Genomic DNA, 19528 nt, shown 5'->3' on the forward strand with positions numbered 1-19528 from the left:
TTCTTCTTCTTCTTCTTCTTCTTCTTCTTCTTCTTCTTCTTCTTCTTCTTCCTCTTCTTCCTCTTCTTCCTCTTCTTCCTCTTCTTCTTCTTCTTCTTCTTCTTCTTCTTCTTCTTCTTCTTCTTCTTCTTCTTCTTCTTCTTCTTCTTCTTCTTCTTCTTCTTCTTCTTCTTCTTCTTCCTCTTCTTCCTCTTCTTCTTCTTCTTCTTCTTCTTCTTCTTCTTCTTCTTCTTCTTCTTCTTCTTCTTCTTCTTCTTCTTCTTCTTCCTCCTCCTCCTCCTCCTTCTCCCCCTCCTCCTCCCCCTCCTCCTCCTTCTCGTCTTCTTCATTTTCCTCTTCTTCTTTTTGAGATGTGTTTTGTTGTGTAGTTCTGGTTGGCCTGAAACTCACTATGTAGACCCAACTGGCCTCAATCTCACAGAAACCTGTCACCTCTGCCTGACAAATGCTGGAGCTAAGGGATTGCCCACTGCCTGACATTCTATATTTTCATTTTATCAGTTATTACCTTTAGGATGATTTACCTGTTGTATTCTGAGCTGCCTATGGCCTATTTATCCAAGTAGACTGAAACTCTATAGCATAAAAGCTAGAACATTTTTGTTGACCTTTGCATAGCTCATATTATTTTTTTTGAATTAGTTTGTGAATGTTTAAAAGATCTCAATGTTTTTAGATGTTTTCCCTAGATATATTCATGAGGATACATAAATCTTTACCTTTTGTGGACCTCCAAAATGATGACAAACCTTTTTAATTGTTTATCCTAATTTGTGTAGACTACATACCTGCTCAATTAATTCTACTGCTTTCTCATTGGCAAGATCAAAGAAGCCCTTAGCTTTAACAAGGCAGTCTAGGTTGCCCACGGCCCTGACTCACTCATGAACACCAGGGAAGTTTCTTTGTTACTGTAGGTCATGAGTATCTCACTTTCCTGGAACCTTTCCCTTCAGTTTACTTCCCAAGAGACTTCTGGAAGACCGATGCTAATGGCCTACAATATTCAGTGGGCATTTCTTTTTTATTTTTTTCACCTACAAATATGCCATTTTGCCCAAATATTAGGTGGATGTGAAGCCATTCTTGACACTGGAACACTGGGTTGAAACATTGTTTGGCACCCCAGCTTGACTACCCACTTCACTCTCTTGTGTTTTTACTTAACTTGAGGGATGCTGTTTCCTTCCTAGTAGAGCCAGGGGCTCAAGAAAAGAGACAGCAAGAGCTCTGCCAGCAGCTCTGAGACTTCCTATATTCAAACTTGCTTTACAGCTGTACGAAGAACAACTGGCTGATTTATGTATGTCTGGACCAGAATTCGGCTGACCGCAGTAGCATCAGCACTTTTACATGAACAAAAATTTCAATTTCATTAGCGCAGCCCAGTTAATTCTGCTGGCTTAGCAATGTATTTCAAGAGGCAGAGTGGCCACAGGGCACTATGACAGTGCCTGCCAGTAACTGGAGGATCATAGGCTGGCAGTAGGAAATCAGGGCCTCAGCTGGGCAGGGGAGGTGGTGTGATGTCTCAGCCTCGGCACTGTAAAACAAGGATGATGAGAGTCATAAATGACTCATTCAGTGTCCACATGCCAACGTTCTATGGCAATAGCTTGATAGGGAACAATCAAGAGACAAAATTCCAGATGCATCTCTCCACCTAAATAACAAAGGGTCCTTAGATTTATTTGCCTTGGGTACATTCTGCATTTGGTTCCACTTTCTTTCTCCAGAATCCTGTCATATAGATCCAAGAGGGAAGAACTAATTATTTACAAGAGTCTCTGTGTTAAGAACATTGTTCAAGTATTATTTTTACTGCTTATAACTACCCTTTACACACATCTTTATATCATACATATAAAGGACAGGCAGTTCTGGGTTATGTAGAGCAGGATCCAACTCTCAAAATACCTTTCACATTTTGTTTCTATGTCTCATTAATCCTTTTCTCTGTTTTTCTATGTTGATGCCAGATTTAAAAATATTAATTCTACATGGTGGAACCTATAGTGGCAAAGCTAAGACACCCCAAAGCATGCATTTTATCTCAAAGAGAACTGAACCTTTCTTTTTCCTTAAGTCACCACATCAACACCACCCACTCCCCAAGGAGCTGATTGGGTCTATGTAGGTTATGTGCTACCTGTGGCTAAATGCTTTGTTCAGAGGAATGACGTTGATGACCTGTAGCCAAGGATGTGTTTCCTACAGTGATGTCTAGCACGTGAGTTCACAGGTAACAATTCCTGCAGCTGTTCTGAGTGTTGAAAAATGGCTGACTAGCACAGGTGAGACTGGCACTTCCCACACATGGCAAGTGAAGGCCGGACAGGAGCCCAGACTCCACTAGCTCAACCTGGCTAAAGCCAGAGAAGAAAACTTTGTCTTAGCAGCACTGGAAAGTAGTGATGTGCCCCCATGTGACCTATTGGGAGATGTGATCTCTCATCAGAGGGTCAGGATCTTGTCATAGATGAGAAAATGTCTGGGTCACATGCTATGCTTCACCCTGTCACTTCTTTTGATAGGGACAAGAGAAAAGAATTGGGATATATTTTGCCCCTCTAAGTTACTAACATTACTCCTGAAGTGGCATGGTGTTATTTGAATGTGTGCTTGGAGTGATTTTCTTTGTGTCTGCACATAAGTGCGCATGGTGTGTATAGGCTAGAGTTGATATTGGGTTTGTTGATGTTGGGTTTGTTGTCGCTTCTTTTTCACCTTAATCGTGAGGTGGGACTTTCCTACCTCCAGTGCTGGAACTGCAGGCACATATTACTGTACCTGTCTTTTTTTAAAAAAAACATGGGTATTGGGAAATTAAACACAGGTCTCCATGGTTGTGTGGGAACTATGTTATCTATTGATCCATCACCCCAGCCCCTGTCTCTGCAATACTCTTCAGGCATGTGTTCATAGTGCATTTCAGATGAGGGCTAGGCTAGGGAACTGTGTCTTGTTTTTTGTAGTGATAGCGGTTCCTGGGACAGAGTTTTTCCTCAGTCCTAAAATCAAACAGAAAGGATGTTAGAGGGGAAGTCTGTATGACAGCAGTTTCCTGGACTCTCCCTGAAGAGAGCCTCTGGAAAGAAGAACCTCTGGAATGGGGCTCACATCTGGAGTGGGTAGAAAGGAGGGCTGTTGCTGTCACTCCCAATATCCCAAATGTCTTCAGGACTTCCGCCTCAGCTCTCTTGGTGAAGTCACAGCCAGTTTGTGGAAATGGGTCAAGGACATAGGCTGGCTTCAGGAGGTCTAAGCAAGCATGCACATTCTTGTAGCTGGCAGATACTGCTCATGAGAGGTAGTTCTCTGTACCCTTACTGGCTCTGGAACTCTATATCTGTATTCTTTCCTTGCTTTTTGACATTTTATTTATTTATTATATTTTTCTTTTATTTTTGATATTGTAATTTAATTACATAATTTCTTCTGGCCCCTTTTCTTCCAAACCCTTCCACATACCCCTTCTTGGATTTTTTTTTTCAAGTTCACAACCTATTTACTAATTGTTGTTGCATGTGTATATGTATATACATATATATTTCTAACTATAGGCAACTCAGTCTATATAATGCTACTTGTATGCGTGTTCTCAGGGATGACCATTAGCTGAGGATCCCGTTTCTATTTCATAGCTGGAATCCTCATAATGGAGCCTTGGCTATCATTTGCTCTGAGGCTGTTGCAAACCCTGTGGTTGTTCCTAGAGAATTGAGCTCAGGTCAGGATGCTGGAGGCACTTTTTGGGTAGCAGGCATCCTCCACATGTGACATGACACTTTATCTGAGAACTACACTTGGCTTCTCCAGTCTTCAAGAAAAAAAAGTACACTTCTTGGCTGCAAGGGGCTGATAGAGCCTTCCAACCTTGCATGATGAATGTCACTACACACATGCCTCATCATTTCCTGACGTGTTCCTCTTTCTGAACCTTCCTTCAACCACCTTCCATGCAAACAACTTTGATCCATCCACATTCAAGATCCAGTTCAAATGTCACCCGAATCCTGTAGCTTTCCATTCTCCCTATGGAGTCAGAGAGCCCTGTTGTCTGTGCTTCCATAGCAGCCCTGTTTTCTCCTACTGGTCTCTTTATATCCACAAGGAACACAGATATATATATATATATATATATATATATATATATATATATATATATATATATATATATATATATATATTAGATAACAGACCATGAGCTTTGCCTTCTGGTCTGGCTTTTCAAAGTCTTGGCTGCAGTCTTTCTGGCACCTCGCTGGTGTCTGTGGGCACCGTGAAGCCGCGTGGAAGCATTTTATTGACATGTATCCGTTGCACTTATGGCTAAGGACATTGCCAGACTTCACGTTTCAGTTGTCCATGTCCCTCTTCATCGCTTCCCTTCACTCACGCTCCTCATCAGTCTACTATCAGGATACCCCCAGACAGTTTTGCCTTTGCTGTCATTCTATGTACACAGACAATATTTACTTTCTATATGAAATCTGTCATCCCTAAATGAGATACAACATGGCATTCGTTTCTGTGAGACTGATTTAATTCATTTGTCATGATAACCTCCAGTTACTATATCCATTTTCCCGCAGATGGCATTCTATTGTGTTTACGCATACCTCACATTTTCTTCATTTCTTCCTCTGCTGATGGACTCCTGGGTCAGTCCTATACTTAGCTCTTATGGCGCTGTAATTGGTCTTTTGCTATTTTGTGGGTTCTTTCTTCTTCCACTCTTTTCCACCCCTTTTCTACCTTCTTTTCAACCCTCTAAAACTAGATAGGATAGGAAAAAAGGATGAAGGGAAAAGGGGGCAACATTATCAGTAGGCTGCTTTCTGCTGATTAGGGATGTTGAGTTCCTTGGGGCAAGTTTGATCTATACCTTCAGGATTTCTGGTTTCTTCTGTTGTCTCTTCTTTGCACAGACTACTTAACGAACTCAGACCAACAGCAACCATCCAACATCCAACAACCCACACTATCCCTTAGGGCTCTAATATTTATATACCCTCTGAAAAGTACCCAGAATTCCAAATGTCACAGAATCACAGAAACTATCTGCAGTTGGCAAAAATCACAACCCTGCTAGAGCACAAGACAAATCACTGTCATCTGCCATGGACAGTCTGAAGCAGTCATGTCCCCACATCTGAGACTAAAAACAAAAATTCTTATATTATTTCTGTGTTTTTTTTTTAAACACCAAAATGCCAAAATTGTCACCACAGATGACAGTAAAAAGATATACAAATTTCTATGTGACATGTTGACTTGAAGCATCTGAGTCATGTAGTACTTCCTTTGAGAGACCTTCATACTGATTTCCAAAAAGACTATCTATTAGGGTTTTTTCTCTCCTTCCTTGCTATCTTCTGTTTTTATTAATTGTCTTAGTGACAGCCATCTTGTCAGAGGTGAGATGGAATCTCAATGTAATTTTAACTTATAGAGAAGTATATTTTAATGGGAATATGCACAAACTTGTAAAGCTTAGTGAGCTACTTGGCAAATGGTAGTTTCCAATAGCTGATAGGTGCTGTGTTCAGGATTATAAAATTTCAGAGAGGAAAGGGATGTGGGAGGTCATTTTCATATGCCTACAAAAGCTTTGTTTCTCACCTGACCGATATTCATCGAACTTCTCTTTAAACTCTGAAACAAAAAAGGTTGGTAGCTCTCTAATACTTTGTGGTATTGTGTGCTGTTAGGGCAAATGCTTGCAAGTATTTAGGCTGTTACTTCTTAAATACTGAGGAATGTGCTTGAAATTTTTGAGTGTCTGCACATGTTTGGTTTGGCATGAAGGTGTATGAATTACATTCATACACACACATATTTACACACTCATACACACAACACACATACACACACATATAACATGGATTCCTGAGTATGTATATTTTTAAATATTTGCATACATGAGACTTTTCTAGAGGCCAACTTAAAGAAAAACTGACTTAGCAATTGACAACAGAAATTAGCCTCCAATATACAGTTATGAACATCATTATTATGGCTTCCAAAACTTGTTTCTGGGTTGGTCTGCATCTGTTTATTTGCTTCCTTCCAAACAGAATGTCACCAGAAATTGTGATTCACAATGTTGCTGCAGGTACCTAGAATTCTGCATCTGCGTCATCGAAAGAGAAAAGAACAGAGCCACAGAAAACATGAACTTGTCAAGTGAAACAGATTTCTGTCTGTGGGCTAAAGAGCACTTGGTTAGCAGTAAGGAGCAAGGGATCCCCAAGTTCCCTTATGGTCCTTTGGTTTCATCACTCACATCTCTGAAGTGGTTTGTCAGGCCAGAAGCTGAGAGACCACAAGCAGAGTAGACAGAAGCCCTGAGAAGTCAGGACTCTTGGATCCCAGACACAAGAGTGGCTTCATCTTCTTGGTTTGGAGTAAAGGAATACATTGGAATCCCTTATGAAATAGATGTTACTTGAAATATCCTATTTAAAATAAAAACTTAGAAAATCAAGAACTTATCTTCCAGGACACGTGCATTTCAGAAATTATTATTGGTCTAAAATAAGGCAAATGTATATATTTTATCAATTTCTAATATAAAATATAGAGATAGTTTAACAAACTCTTGACTTCGAAGCTTCTTAGTAAGTTATCTTTTCTTTCATCTGCTAGATTGTAATGAAAGCATGTTTGTTTTTCCTCTAACATCGGCTTCTTTGACCAAATCAAATCCAGAAATATCTCCTTTCCTTTCCCCATATCTCTCTACATAGGTTTGTATAGGAAGAGACATTTAAAAAATCACTTTGCTTAAATTTGTCACTTTGAACATACAATGTGATCTGGTGATGGGGACACTTTTGTGAGGCCAGAATAATGGTGCTCAACTCCAGTTCTGGTTGTTTCTAGTTTGTTTCTCTTTCTAACTGGTCCCTTCCTGCTGTTCCCATTTCCTTGTTGTAAAGGGGTAATAATGTCAGACCCACAGACTGTTCCGTGAGCAGAGAACTATTAGCAGTGTTCACCCCAGAGGAAGCTTCCTGTACTGGGCATGGTGCTTGATATTGGTGTGATTACCACATATCTGAATTTGGTCACTCCAGGCACACATGTGTGCTAATGGAAATACCACAGTCGAGGACCACACTTCTGTCTCTTAGCCCCCGAGCAAGTTGGCAAACTGTTTCCCTGTTTGGCATATTGTTTCCCAAGTCACTGTTATCAGTTGGGTGAATTTGGACAAGTAACTGCATTACGCAGGTAAATGGTCTCCACACTAATATATAGCAGCTGTTTAATATTAGCTCTGCCCTAACAATAATGCTTTCATTCAGCAGAGATGTACTTTCTGACCACCTTTAAGGAAGGACTACTAGAGTGACTTTTGAATCTGTGACAAGTGAAGGGGACTCCCCCCCTATCCATCCAGGTATCTTTGCTAGAGTATATGGTCAATTACTGGGAAATGATTGCTAATTTCCAACTAGATGAGCAAGGAAAAGGTCATTACCTGACCAATGAAAAGTTGTTCTTGCCTTTAAGTTGATCCCTAACCCTAGATGCTGTCCTCCTTCCAAGCTTGTCCCTGTTCTGCTGGGCAATCCTGTTATTGACATTGTGCATGGCCAAGGGGACCGTCTAGCAGGGTGGTGCAGCTGTGTGGAGCTGATACACTGCCAAAGTCAACAGCTGCGTATCCAGCGCCCAGCAGAGCCGCCTAGGAGGCGTGTGGCTCTATTTGAAGAAACTCTTTTGTTGTAATACCTGAATATCTGTTTTTGAGAGAGGGAGGGGGAGGGAAAAGAAGGAGAGAGAGAGAGAGAGAGAGAGAGAGAGAGAGAGAGAGAGAGAGAGAGAGAGAGAGAGAGAGAGAGAGAGAGAGAGAGAGAGAGAGAGAGAGAGAGAGAGAATATGAGAACATGAATCAATCCTATTAGTAAGGAAATACAAGGGCTTTGTGCTGGGAAGCTCCAGACTTCCCTTCCTTGGGGCACCGAGCCCTGTTCTTTATGCAGTGCGGGCAGCCATCATTGCAGGGCAGAGGGCTGGGTGGCCAAGGGCTGCCTGTGGGGGCAGGTGTGGAGCTCCTGCCCTGCTGACAGTTTTGTCCCCTCCCTCAACACACGGGGTGCCAGCCCTGCCACTAGCCCCGCGCTGACAAAAGACTTTTCTCACTTGTCCTTTCTTGCTTGTCAGCAGGGCTTGCTGGTAAGTGAGGGGCACTGAGGCGGGGCAGGCAGAGTGCAGGGCGGAGCCGGGCAGGGGTCTGAGCGCCCGGTGGTTCATCCGGCAGCTCTGGCTAATCCTACTCCACCCAGCTCCTCACTTTCTCCCCCCCACCCCCTCCCGACCACCCAGTTCTCCTTTTGCCTCCAAATCCTCCAGGGGCCGCCGGTAGCGTCTGTGGCTTTGTTTAAAGGAAAAAACGAACAGGAACAGACTGGCGGACCTACGTACGCACGGTCCTTATCCCTGTCCCTGTCATAGTGAGCATCATGGCTGGTTTCCGCAGCTGTCTCCCGCGCGCACCTGGAGTCTCCTGTGATCCTAGCCGGCTCTGAGCCATCTCTGGGGACGCTGCAGGGGAAGTGACAAAGTGACTGAAATACTCCCTGGGCTGGACCCAGCAAGGAGAGGAGGCTGGGAAGGGACTACAGAAACTCTCTCCACCTCACCCCCCCAGTGAGAACCTGCAGCTATGGAGTCTCCAACCAAGGAAATTGAAGAATTCGAGAGCAACTCTCTGAAACACTTGCAACCTGAGCAGATCGAGAAAATCTGGCTTCGGCTCCGCGGGCTGTAAGTAAACCTCCTTCTCCCTTGCCATCTTTCCCTCTGGTCCCTATTCTACCGCAAACCACGCTCACCATTTCTCATCCCTCACTGCAAGCCCTTTGGACTCAGCCATAGAACTTCCATAACTGTCTCTGTAAACTAGACTTTCCAAGTCTTGTTTCCTTTGAGAAGGGGCTGGGCAGACCCTCAAGAGTACACGCTTGGGATACAAGTAGCAAGTAGTACTTCAAGTCCATTTGCCCAGGCAAAAAAGTTTGTTGAGAGACTTTTAATTAGAATTTCTCTTTGGAAACTGTTTGCAAACATGCTGGTGGATCATCCAATGACTTAGAAAGTGTTCAGAATCAATATACACTTTAGCTGATAGTTCTCTTTGCCCTAGCTCGTTCCAGGTTCTTATATTTTCTTAGGTACCATTCTGACAAATTATGCTTAGAGGAGGGTGGGCTGTTTTGGAGAACGTGCACACCAGATACATATAGGGACAGGACAAAGGGTGTTTATTCTTAACCCAGTGGCCAGCATTCTCCCTGGGCAGATACAGAGAGAGCTCTGAACTTGACTCACTTCACCATGTTCTTTATGCTTTACTCGCTGAAGACTGAGGTGACTTCAGTGTAGATTTTCCTTTATTAAACATTCATAACCAGTGATTCCGCCTCAGCTGACACACAGCTCCCATTGATGCTGTTCCCAGCAGATAGGTGATTATTGTGTCACGTACTCAACTTCAGTGATCTACTGTAATTTTCAAAACCTTTTGCAGGTTTTCTGAACTTACAAGGACAGTGAGAGGAAAATAGCTCCCTGCTGTATGTCTGCCATCCTTGCTTTTGAAAGCATGCACACACAGTCAAGGAGCAAAACAAAACACATCAAGAAGGTACTGATCTGACTTCATCTTAGGAGAGACCACATCCTGGCAGGATATTCAGAATTCCCAAGGGAAGATGACAAAGTTGTGTTCATTTCTTTAAAGGGGTCCCTATTCAGGAATATTTATAAAAAAGCATTCCACTTAGAACGGCAGCAAGCCCGTTGCTATTGACTTGGTTGGACGCCATGCCAAGGAATTTGCTGTTTTGACTTGTGTAGCTGATGTGAGTGGAGACTGTAAACTTACTTGGAAAGGTAGTCCCTGGCTGGCAGGCTCTTTTGACAGCTTCTGTAGCTTCTGCTTCTGTAGAAGGTCTTCTCAGAGATGTGTTTACAGGAAGCAGAGTGATAAGCTTGTTATACTGTGCCACACAGAGATGTTTATGTCCACAAAACCCGAGGCTGAGGTGTTCACAGTGAAAGCAGAGTTAGGCTGGTTTTCTTGCCTTTCCAACCAGAGGGACTCATGGCCACATCTCCCGAACTGTTTCTTTGGGTGTTTTATGAGCTAAAGCTATCCCCCAAAACTACTGAGGCAAGAAACAGCTTTTGGCTAGATCAGCCTAGCTCAGGTGGGAACTCATGTGAGAAGCATTTAGCTTTGTACCACGCCGTCTTGAAGCTTTCTCAGTTTCCGATCTGGGAGCTTTCACTTCTCAACATGTTGTAGTGTAATGTAGCCACAGTTGGATCTTCTAGACTTTCACATCTTCCCGGACCTCAGGGGGGCCTTAGAATGTGTCAGTTGGTTTTTCACCCCGTATGCCTTTTCTAATTCTTCTTCCCACCTTTCCCCGAGGAGACCCACTGAACTCTTTAGTTCTACTTTACAATGTAAAAACTATTGATTACTATAAGGCGATTATTTGTAACCACTGTGCTGATTCTACTACCATTCATTCTACCACATTTATTCAGTTATTCATGTAGCTATTTATTTATTTCAACACAGCAGCAGTTCTAACACTGTGGCAACAAAGGCATATGTATTTTTACAATCTAGGACAATACCTTATATTCTACACCATGGAATTCCCAGGATACTCTGTGCTTGTGTGTGCGTGTTTGCCCACACAACAAACTGTCAGTAAGAAGAAGGAAGCTGCTTTCTTCAACATTTGAAAAGAGGAAGTGGCCATAGCTGGATTTTTCACACCAATGTATTACCTTGACACTCTTGTAGTGACAGGGCTTTATAACTGAACACTGGTGGTCAGGGAGTTAGGTCGACATATCTGAGAGCCATGTGAGTTCTGTGTTATCTAGTACTCTCTCATCTCCATGATCCTTTCTTTCATATATGATTTATGGGTGAGATTTTTATACCCTTCATTAGGATACAAGACTCACCGTGATGGATAATTTGTGTGTCTTGTCCTTGGTGTACCTACAGTAAATATAGATTTGTTTAGTCAATAGATGATGAAAAGCAGAAAGACTACAATGTGAACATTTTAACATGCAAAATGAAGGCAAACTTGACCCGGTCTTCAACGTTGCCTCCTTTAGCCTAGTTGGGAATAGGTTTAGTGAGCATCATTGTCTAAACTTGGGTCAGGACTTTATAAGATGGGCAAAGCTGTGATTCAGAGATGAATCCTGTGCTTGTTTTTTTTCCTGAGGTTCTCTCTTTCTGCCTCACATACCACCCTTTTCTTTACTGCTGAGTAAGTGGTCTGTACCAACAGTGAAAAGGTTGCTGAATCTACTATCTGCAAAGAAGCCACCATGCAGGAAATCCAGAGGATGATCCACTCTCTGTTTCAACTCTGCCAGCTCCTCTGCTACTTCTCCCTTATTTCCAACTGAATAGTGTTTATTCACTTGATATGTTTGTTGTCTACCTCTCAATCCAGAATATAAATTCTATAGAGGAGGTTTTCTCTTTGGCCCATTTTGTTGACTTGCTTGATCTGGTACATGGTAAACTATTCAAAATTTTATGAAACCTAGAATAATTTTGCATGTTTCTCAAGAAGAAAATTAGATAAAATTCATAATCCAACATTATAATATTGACAATAGATGACCAGTTCATGGGATATTAAAAACTGTCTTAAACAGCATTTGTCCAAGCCGTGATTACAGAAATTAAAGCATCTACTACTATGGTTGACTCTGTCCTTACAGTGAAGGAATGCCTGGAAATACAGAGAGGTTCACATTGAGTGCTTAGCTTCCTTCTGCAACCCTACCACCTCTTACACAGAAGGTCACAGTCCTCTAAGCCAGAAGGAACAAATGCTGCAACCTGAGACCTCATAAGTCAGTCTGTCTGCTGGTTAGTGTCTGACTAGTCATCTGAGAGCAGCCTCAGTTTCGCTTTTCCATAATCTTTGTTTGTAACCCAAGGGCTACTGGCACATTTACTTCCCCTGTAAAAGTGGATATGGAATTTTGACCTGCTACTCCAAGTCACCTTGTTGATAAAGGCTCTGCCATTTGAAAGTGTAGGATAACTTTATGCCATGATGATATGAGAGACCTCGTGGCTGCTGGATTTTCAGCAAGTGAGTCATGGCCAGTGCCTTGGGTTCTGACCAAGAGGTTCTTTGTTTTTTTTTTTCCCCTGCCAAAGTGCCACACAATGACAAGAAGGTGTCCCTCCACTGCACTTTGTTTTAATTGAGTGTGACAGGACACATTTCACTTATTCCTTGGCACTTGCTGTCAAAATTACAGTGTTTTAACCTTCCTTGCATTCATTTTGCCCAATTATGAGGCAGTATCATGAATGTTATGGTTATACAGTGCCTTATATTATATTTCTTGCTTTACTTTATCTATATATGTAAAAGCAGGTAAATGGCTCCTATGTTACTAGATTTGGGGGAAAAATCGCTTTTGTCTTTCCAGTACAGTTTTCCACTAATTTCCTATAGTAAGGGGCATTGCTTCCCACTCTGCCTCCTGAAATCCATCCCAGGATCAGGATTCTGGAGTATGAGTTGTGAATCCCAGGATCTTATGTCCCTAAGGTCACTGGGTCTCAATAAGCATGGATCTCAAACAGGGGCATGAAGTCTCTTGCTGACATTCTTTATTGGCCCTGGGAAATGGATAGCTGTCCTCTTCTGAACTTTCCTGGTGAATACCATGATTCATTTCCTGTGATCTTAGTGAGAATAATTTTCTTGTGCTAGAAAACAATAAGTCATCCTTCAGGGAGATGCAGGAATGGAAAGGTAGGGTGGGGACCCCTGGATCTGTTGCTATAGCTGCTTTTCGGATGCTGTTGGCTGACTCAGCTGCATGGAACAGTTAGGTTCTGTTTTGCTTAGGTTGTTTTGATGTTGCTTTTTCTAAATAACCTCTAAAGTCTAAAAAAGTATAAAAGGCCTAAAAAATCTAAAGAAGCATTTCACTGTTACCTCACAGATTCTTGGTAAAAGGGAGCAAGTCCCCAGCAGAGATGACTAGATGCTCTCATTTGCAGATTGGCCAAGTCACATTTTTCTTATACTCATTTGAATTTAAACAGTGTAATTAGTGTTTGGGTTACATGAAGTTGCCAAGCTAACATTTATTAAATATCTGTTATGTGCTAGTCCCGTTGCCATCCTCTGGTATGCGAAAGTGGATAAGATTCCTATCTGACCTTAATAGGTCATGGACAGACTGGCACCAACACTCAGATTGATGAATGTGTCTAGAGGGGATTTCAGGGAGAGGGACCGCTGCCCTGAAGGCCAGTCAAAAGCTTTAAGATTTGGGAGACCGTGAAAGACACGAGGAAAACTCCTTTCATTAGCGCCTGCCTTTTGACAGTGATTCAGGAAAAACTTTTCCAATATGTGGGGCAAAGAAGAAGCCATTGATTCAGGCTGCCATTGGATTGCCTATGTTCATAGGTTTTGAATTGTTTCCATGGGTTTCTGGCAAAGCATATGTATTAGAGATGTAGTGTGAAACCTAGTGAGATTCTTTTTGCTTATCCTCTATTGATAATCCTCAAACAACTGGTCACTGCTGTGTCTCTTTGATGTCATTAACGTAGAGCTAGTGGACAGAAAGCTCTTAGGTCACTGTAGAAGAAAACATAGTTAACTTCTTCTACATATTGATACTTAAAAGCCTTATTATTTCCTTTAAAAGATGCGCTGCATCCACTAGTGGCTCATGGCATGGTGAGGGATAGAGAGGAATCAAGAACAGAGTGCTTATTGGACACATAGGGGAGCGAGAGATGATGCTAAAGAAGGCATGGAGTAGGAAGCAATGTGAAATTAAAATATTCAGTTTTATTAAACATAATTATAGTTTAAAGATATGAATATTTTCACACATTGCACAACTTTAATAAGAAGTTGTACCCTTGACTCTTTCATACCATATGGAGAAATCCTTTTTGTCTGTTTTGAAAGGAGTTTATATTTTATCTTCTTGTTATAAGGAAGTGTTAATGCAGTCAAAGCTTCAGAGTAATACAATGAGATCAGAATTTCAGTTGATAACTCTGGGTGAAGTATAGGACAGAGCTTAGAGATGAGACTGGATGTCAGGAGAGAAGCTGGGATCAATGCCTGCACTGAGGTATATGTTGTCAAGGAGAAATGACAGACCTTAGATTTAGAGCAGGGATAGGGAAAGAGAAATTCTCCCTTGAGCCTATTCTGGCTTGGGTATGTTAGGGAATTTTTGTGCCAAAGCCTTGGAGTACACTTAGATAGGAATGCTTACTCTGAGAGTGGATATATTGACTTGCTGGCTTCTGAAATGTCTCAGTAGCTACTGGTGACCACAATATGGAACATATATGGAGGGGAATGTGGCTTAGAGCTGTGGTTCTGAGAGTCTTGGCTCTGAGTCAAAATAACTCAAGTAAGTTAATAAATAAGTGACCCAGGGAAGAGAACCCTGACCCAACTGTCGTCAGTGAGGCCACTCTAGAACTACTTAAAAGTTTGTTGTTGTTTCCAGACCCTGATTTCAGTGTACAAATGGGTCTCCCAAGTATCCCACTTACCTGAAAATGTCAGGGACCTGATCAGCACATTTTTACTGAGTGTGTCCTCTGCACCAGTTTACAGAGGTGACATGAGGATAGATATCAGAAGGAAAACCTTGCCCTCAGAAAACTTAAGTGACTGGTTAGGGTGACCAGAGAGGACTTAAAAATTAAAGGTCCCAAATAGCCTAGGTAGGTCTGGAACTTGATATGTAGCTGAAATTAGCTTGGCCTCCTGATCCTTCTGTTTCAGTTTTTAAAGTGCTGGGATTGGAGGTTTGAGATACCGTGTCTAAGTCTCAGAAAGTTCTTATATATGCAAAATGCTGAAAAGCACAACACTAAAAGAGAAGGCAATAGCTGTCTGGGAATTACATGATACTGATACTAAAGCCCAGGTTCAGAACAACTCTTCTTTTGCTAATAGAGCAAGAGCTTGAAAAAGAAGTTGTCCTGTGCACCAGAGGAGAAGGTAGCAGGTATCAAGTATGAAGCTAGAGCCTCACATTTAGAGTGCATTTTATTCACTTGCATATTAATGCTATTTAATAGTATACTATTGCTTTTCATCATAAGTTGTTTGTTCTGACTTATTAGCTAAGTATAGCCCAATATTTGGCAGCTGTGTGCATATTATTTTGACCTAGACTTACACATGACTCTTTCTGTTGGATCAACCCCAAGTAGAGAGTTTTCTGTATGCTAGTTCTAGTTGCTGTCTTGATATTTTTGTGATTTTGTGTGTGAAAGAGAAAGCATAGAAAGAAATGTTTCCCTTGGTTTCTCTGTATGGAAGGAGAAGGCATCTAAGACTTCGACCATGGCCTTTTGAGAACTGACTAAGATAGATCATTGCTTAACCTGAGGCATGTTAAATTAGTCTGGCACAACTTTGAGGTGGCCACCAGCATTTAACATTAGCTATGAAAGGTAAATTGTGCAGCAAGCCAAACACCATTCGTGGAGAAAGCCTGGTAAATCTAGGTAAGAAATTAACATTCTTCAGGCTTTTATTGGAGAGTGTTCTATATTTAAAGTCTTCTCGACAGCTGTTATTAAGCAACACTAATGAACCTTAATGAGCACTATGTAAGGATTTTCTATGTAGTAAAATTATGACAAAGCTTGAGAGTAATTCAACCAAGAAATGAAGCTGAAAGTCATTGATAATGGCTTTCATTCAGCTATCTGTAGATAACTCAGTGGTCACTCATTCCCTTAGTAAATATTCCCTCATCAACTGACTGTATAGTTGTATGCCTGACTGTGTGCCTGGATGCCGGACTGTGTGCCTGGTAATATAGATCTACTAGGAAATGAGAAAGGGATTTTTCCCTGAGCGGGTGTCAAGTGTAAAGGTAGAGAGAAGTGTTAGCAAGATTTCCTGAAATAGCTGTTTACATTAGTAAGTGTCACAAAGAAAAAAAAGGAGCTATGAAAATAATCAGTATGGGCCAAACCAGGCCCAAGACTCAGAGGAGACTTCTATGAAGAGATACAAAGAAGTATATATTAATTGAGTAAAAGTGTCAGGGAAGAGCATATGAAGGAATTCAAGCCCCGATTCTTAGAAACTGACACTTCGAGAAAAGGAAATAAGAGAAACGGTGATACAGCATGGAGCCCTAAAAGACGGGGGGGAAGCCACACACCAGAAGAGCCAAATTGAGCATCATCTTCATTATTAGCATGAGAATCTCTTGTCCCTACACATAGATCTGAGGACTTTGGGGATATTCTGCTCCACAAGACTTGACTATGGGAGTAAGAACAAAGCCAACTTTTTATCTTTATCTGCAGGTGTTTTTAACTAAAGAATCTCTGAGAGCTTGCTCAAGTTTGCAGGCTTAGTTGTGGGTAGGAACAGGTTGAATGGGGAACCCACATGATGAGGTCACTTTTGGATATACGGAATATAAGACAATTCAAGGACATCACTGGGGGAACTCTAGTGGGAGCATAGAGTTGATAAGCAAGTCTGCAGATTAAAAGAAAGGGTAGATTTATTGATAAATATTCCTGTAGTTGTCACAAGAGAGAATACACTGAAACAAAATCAATGGCTTAGTTAGTCTAACATAGGAAATAGGATGTATATAATTTCTCATTGGCATTTTTCTGTTCAAAATGCTGTGAAAACCCAGGCAATAACCATAACACATACCCTTGTTTGAAATCTTTGTATTGGCTACTTGGTAATGCTCATTCAAACATAGCTTTGGAATAGAGACAATCAGAATCCTAGAGGATGTCAGGATTCTTTCTAGTATTTTAAAGGCATAGGGGTTACTTTTCCCTAGCAAGTGAAAGGATGAGACTCTTATCAGTGACCCTCTGGGAGGTTCAGGACAAGACTCAAGCAACTGAGTCCTTAAACCCATAGCCCAGCATACTGTGAAGAACCTCATAATTTAAAAGCCCATTGAACTTCTAGTGATTGAATTTATCCAGATTCCAAACAACCCAAACTGTAAAATAACCAGGATACTTTCTACATTCTGAATACATGTCTAGCTAATACATCTGTAAACAGTCTTTGAAATCTACTACTTCCAGATGTGTCGCAGAGGGGTTCAAATTCAGATTATTACCCCAGTACCCCTGATCTCTACTTTTCTGACTTTGTTGCCTTCTTTATTTATATGAAGAAACAACCAAAGTTGACTGTGGGTTTCTACAGATCATTCTGTCATGCTTTATACTTAGAACAGCTTGATGTGTATTTTTTGAGCAGATTCTGCTAATGTGGGTAGCTTGTAACGATCAGTCCAACCCTCCATTCTCCATTTTCTATGGACTTATTTTTCTCAGAAATTATGATTTCTTTTTTGCCTGACTGATTTCACATTTGAATCCAGTCATCTTTCCTATACCAAATATGGAGTCATCTTGAGTTATGGTTCAGTAATTCAGCACTTTTACGTGAGAATTGATCTATGAGCAATACCCTTACTTCTGTCTCTAAAGGTCTGGATGATGTCATGCATCTCATTCCATCTCTGACTCTGTCACAAGAATGGATGACTCTGAAGGCTTCTGTAATGCCTTCAGCTTAAGTTCAATGAAATCACTTTTATTCAGTAATGTACACAGTCCTGAATGATTGTTATAGATTCTGACTGCTTATTATAGGGAATTAAGTACCCCTTAATTGCTAGGGTCTTGTATACTCAGTTTGAAATACAAGAATCATTTATCAGATATTTGTTATCATAATAATGAATCCTTTAGGCCTATCACCCCATCAATACACTGTAAGAAATGAGCTGTTTGTAAAAGCAACAACTTTCAAACTACCACTTGACACAGTTTTAGTGAAGTCAGAACCAGAGATGTCTGGTCCCAGGGCTTTCATGTTTTCACTTGGTAGAAGACCTAGGATGAGTCCAAGGAATCCATTTGCTAATTCTCTATGTTTTAGATAATCACTTCATCTTGCCATTTTTAAAATTGAAATTTACAGAATTGTGTCCAGAGAGATGTGAATATCTTAAAGGAACTTGGAGGGCACTCTGCCTCCAAGAAGCTATTGGATTGACTGGAATTTACTCAGAAGTGGATATGAACTGAGAACAGGTTTTAATAAAGACTGTAAGGAAGGGTAGGGATACAGGTATACCAGTGGGTGGGCAAGAAAGTCTTAGGGAAATTAGTTTGTGACTAACGTCAGAATACACAGCCTTTATTGTGACAAATCTATTTGAAAAAAAAAAGTAGAAATTGAGAGCACAGGCTCCTGATGACTCAATAAACCCACCCCCTCTCTCATATTGGTACATCAGTGAAGACAGACTTGGTCTTAATGCTTTGGATCAACCTCCACTTTGTGCCTGAGAGACATTAAACAGCCTTTCACACTGATAATTATTTAATTAGGAGGCCAGGCTCTCAGGGAAGAGGTCACAGAAATATCTCTATTTCCTTTCTCATGACTCTGCTGTGCATAATACACAGCAAGTGGTTGTAAATATATGATAAAGATATGAATCATTTATGAAAAGCACACTACCAGATTTCTATAAGTGTGACATTAACTTTCTATTTCCTCAATTAAAATTCCTTCCATTCTCATCCTTGGTACTATCCATTAGCTTCCTGCCTAGATTTAACCAATGGAATTTTAGCTATAGTTTTTAGCTTGCTGTGTCTGAAAAGCCTTGCTCCCAAACAAGGCATGATCTCAGCTCTCTATGAGGGGAGGTCTCATCTGGAGTTTTTGACCCAGGATTAGGAGAGAAGCAGGCATGAATAATAGAGTTGTATTTTTGTGTCTGGCCAGCTGTCTGCAGAGAGGTAAGGGTCAGCTGGGGGGAAATAGCACTGAATTCAAATTGTGTGAAGAGTAGGAGATGCAGTAGGGCCATAGTGGAGTCACTGTATAAATGATAGTCACACATAGGCTTCCTGGGTGCTTTTTAATTTGGAATGTATTAGTTTCTCTTTCAAGGTTATTTATTATCTATTATATGGCCAGTACTAGCCAGAGGACCTGATCCCAGGCATCAATAGGAACAGATGAATTTTATTATTTACAGTCCCATTTATGATAAGCCTTCCTTCTATGATCTCTTCAACCATCCCAACTTCAAGCCACAAAGCCAAAGACTTCCTTCATTTGTATTTGATTACATTTGACTAATCATGTTAGATATGAGAGAGGGGGGCATAGAGATTTGTCTTGAGTAGAGCATCTTTTTATTTATTTTTAATTGAGCTAAGATAGAAGGCACACGTTCTACAAACATTTCTTCTATAAAAGAATCACCAGAAAATATCTCTTAGAAAATAATAACAAAGACCAAGACTCTTCAATAACAATTGGGTTAAGGTGACTCTCTATTATTTTACTATTTATCATTTGTTCTCTCCTGGATCTTTAGGCACATGCAATTTCATTGTGTAGCTCATTCAGCTATGAAATAGTTGATC

General features: G+C 41.0%; 1 protein-coding gene across 3 annotated transcripts in view; it reads left to right on the plus strand.

Annotated features, from left to right (window-relative positions):
* The window catches only part of PDE1C (phosphodiesterase 1C), a gene marked incomplete at both ends in the record, with an annotated part of 402224 nt that overhangs the window by 162918 nt on the left and 219778 nt on the right, over positions 1-19528 (plus strand). Inside the window, one exon of one of the 3 annotated variants that reach the window (XM_080932611.1) lies at positions 8678-8778. The exons of the other annotated variants lie outside the window; for them this stretch is intronic. Within the exon in view, the coding sequence (XP_080788737.1) occupies positions 8678-8778 (101 nt within the window). Of the gene's footprint in view, positions 1-8677; positions 8779-19528 lie in introns of those variants that run through there. 3 annotated transcript variants of the gene reach the window in all.

This window comes from Micromys minutus (genome assembly GCF_963924665.1).
Source record: "Micromys minutus genome assembly, chromosome: 18".
In the NCBI taxonomy this organism is placed as follows: Eukaryota; Metazoa; Chordata; class Mammalia; order Rodentia; family Muridae; genus Micromys; species Micromys minutus.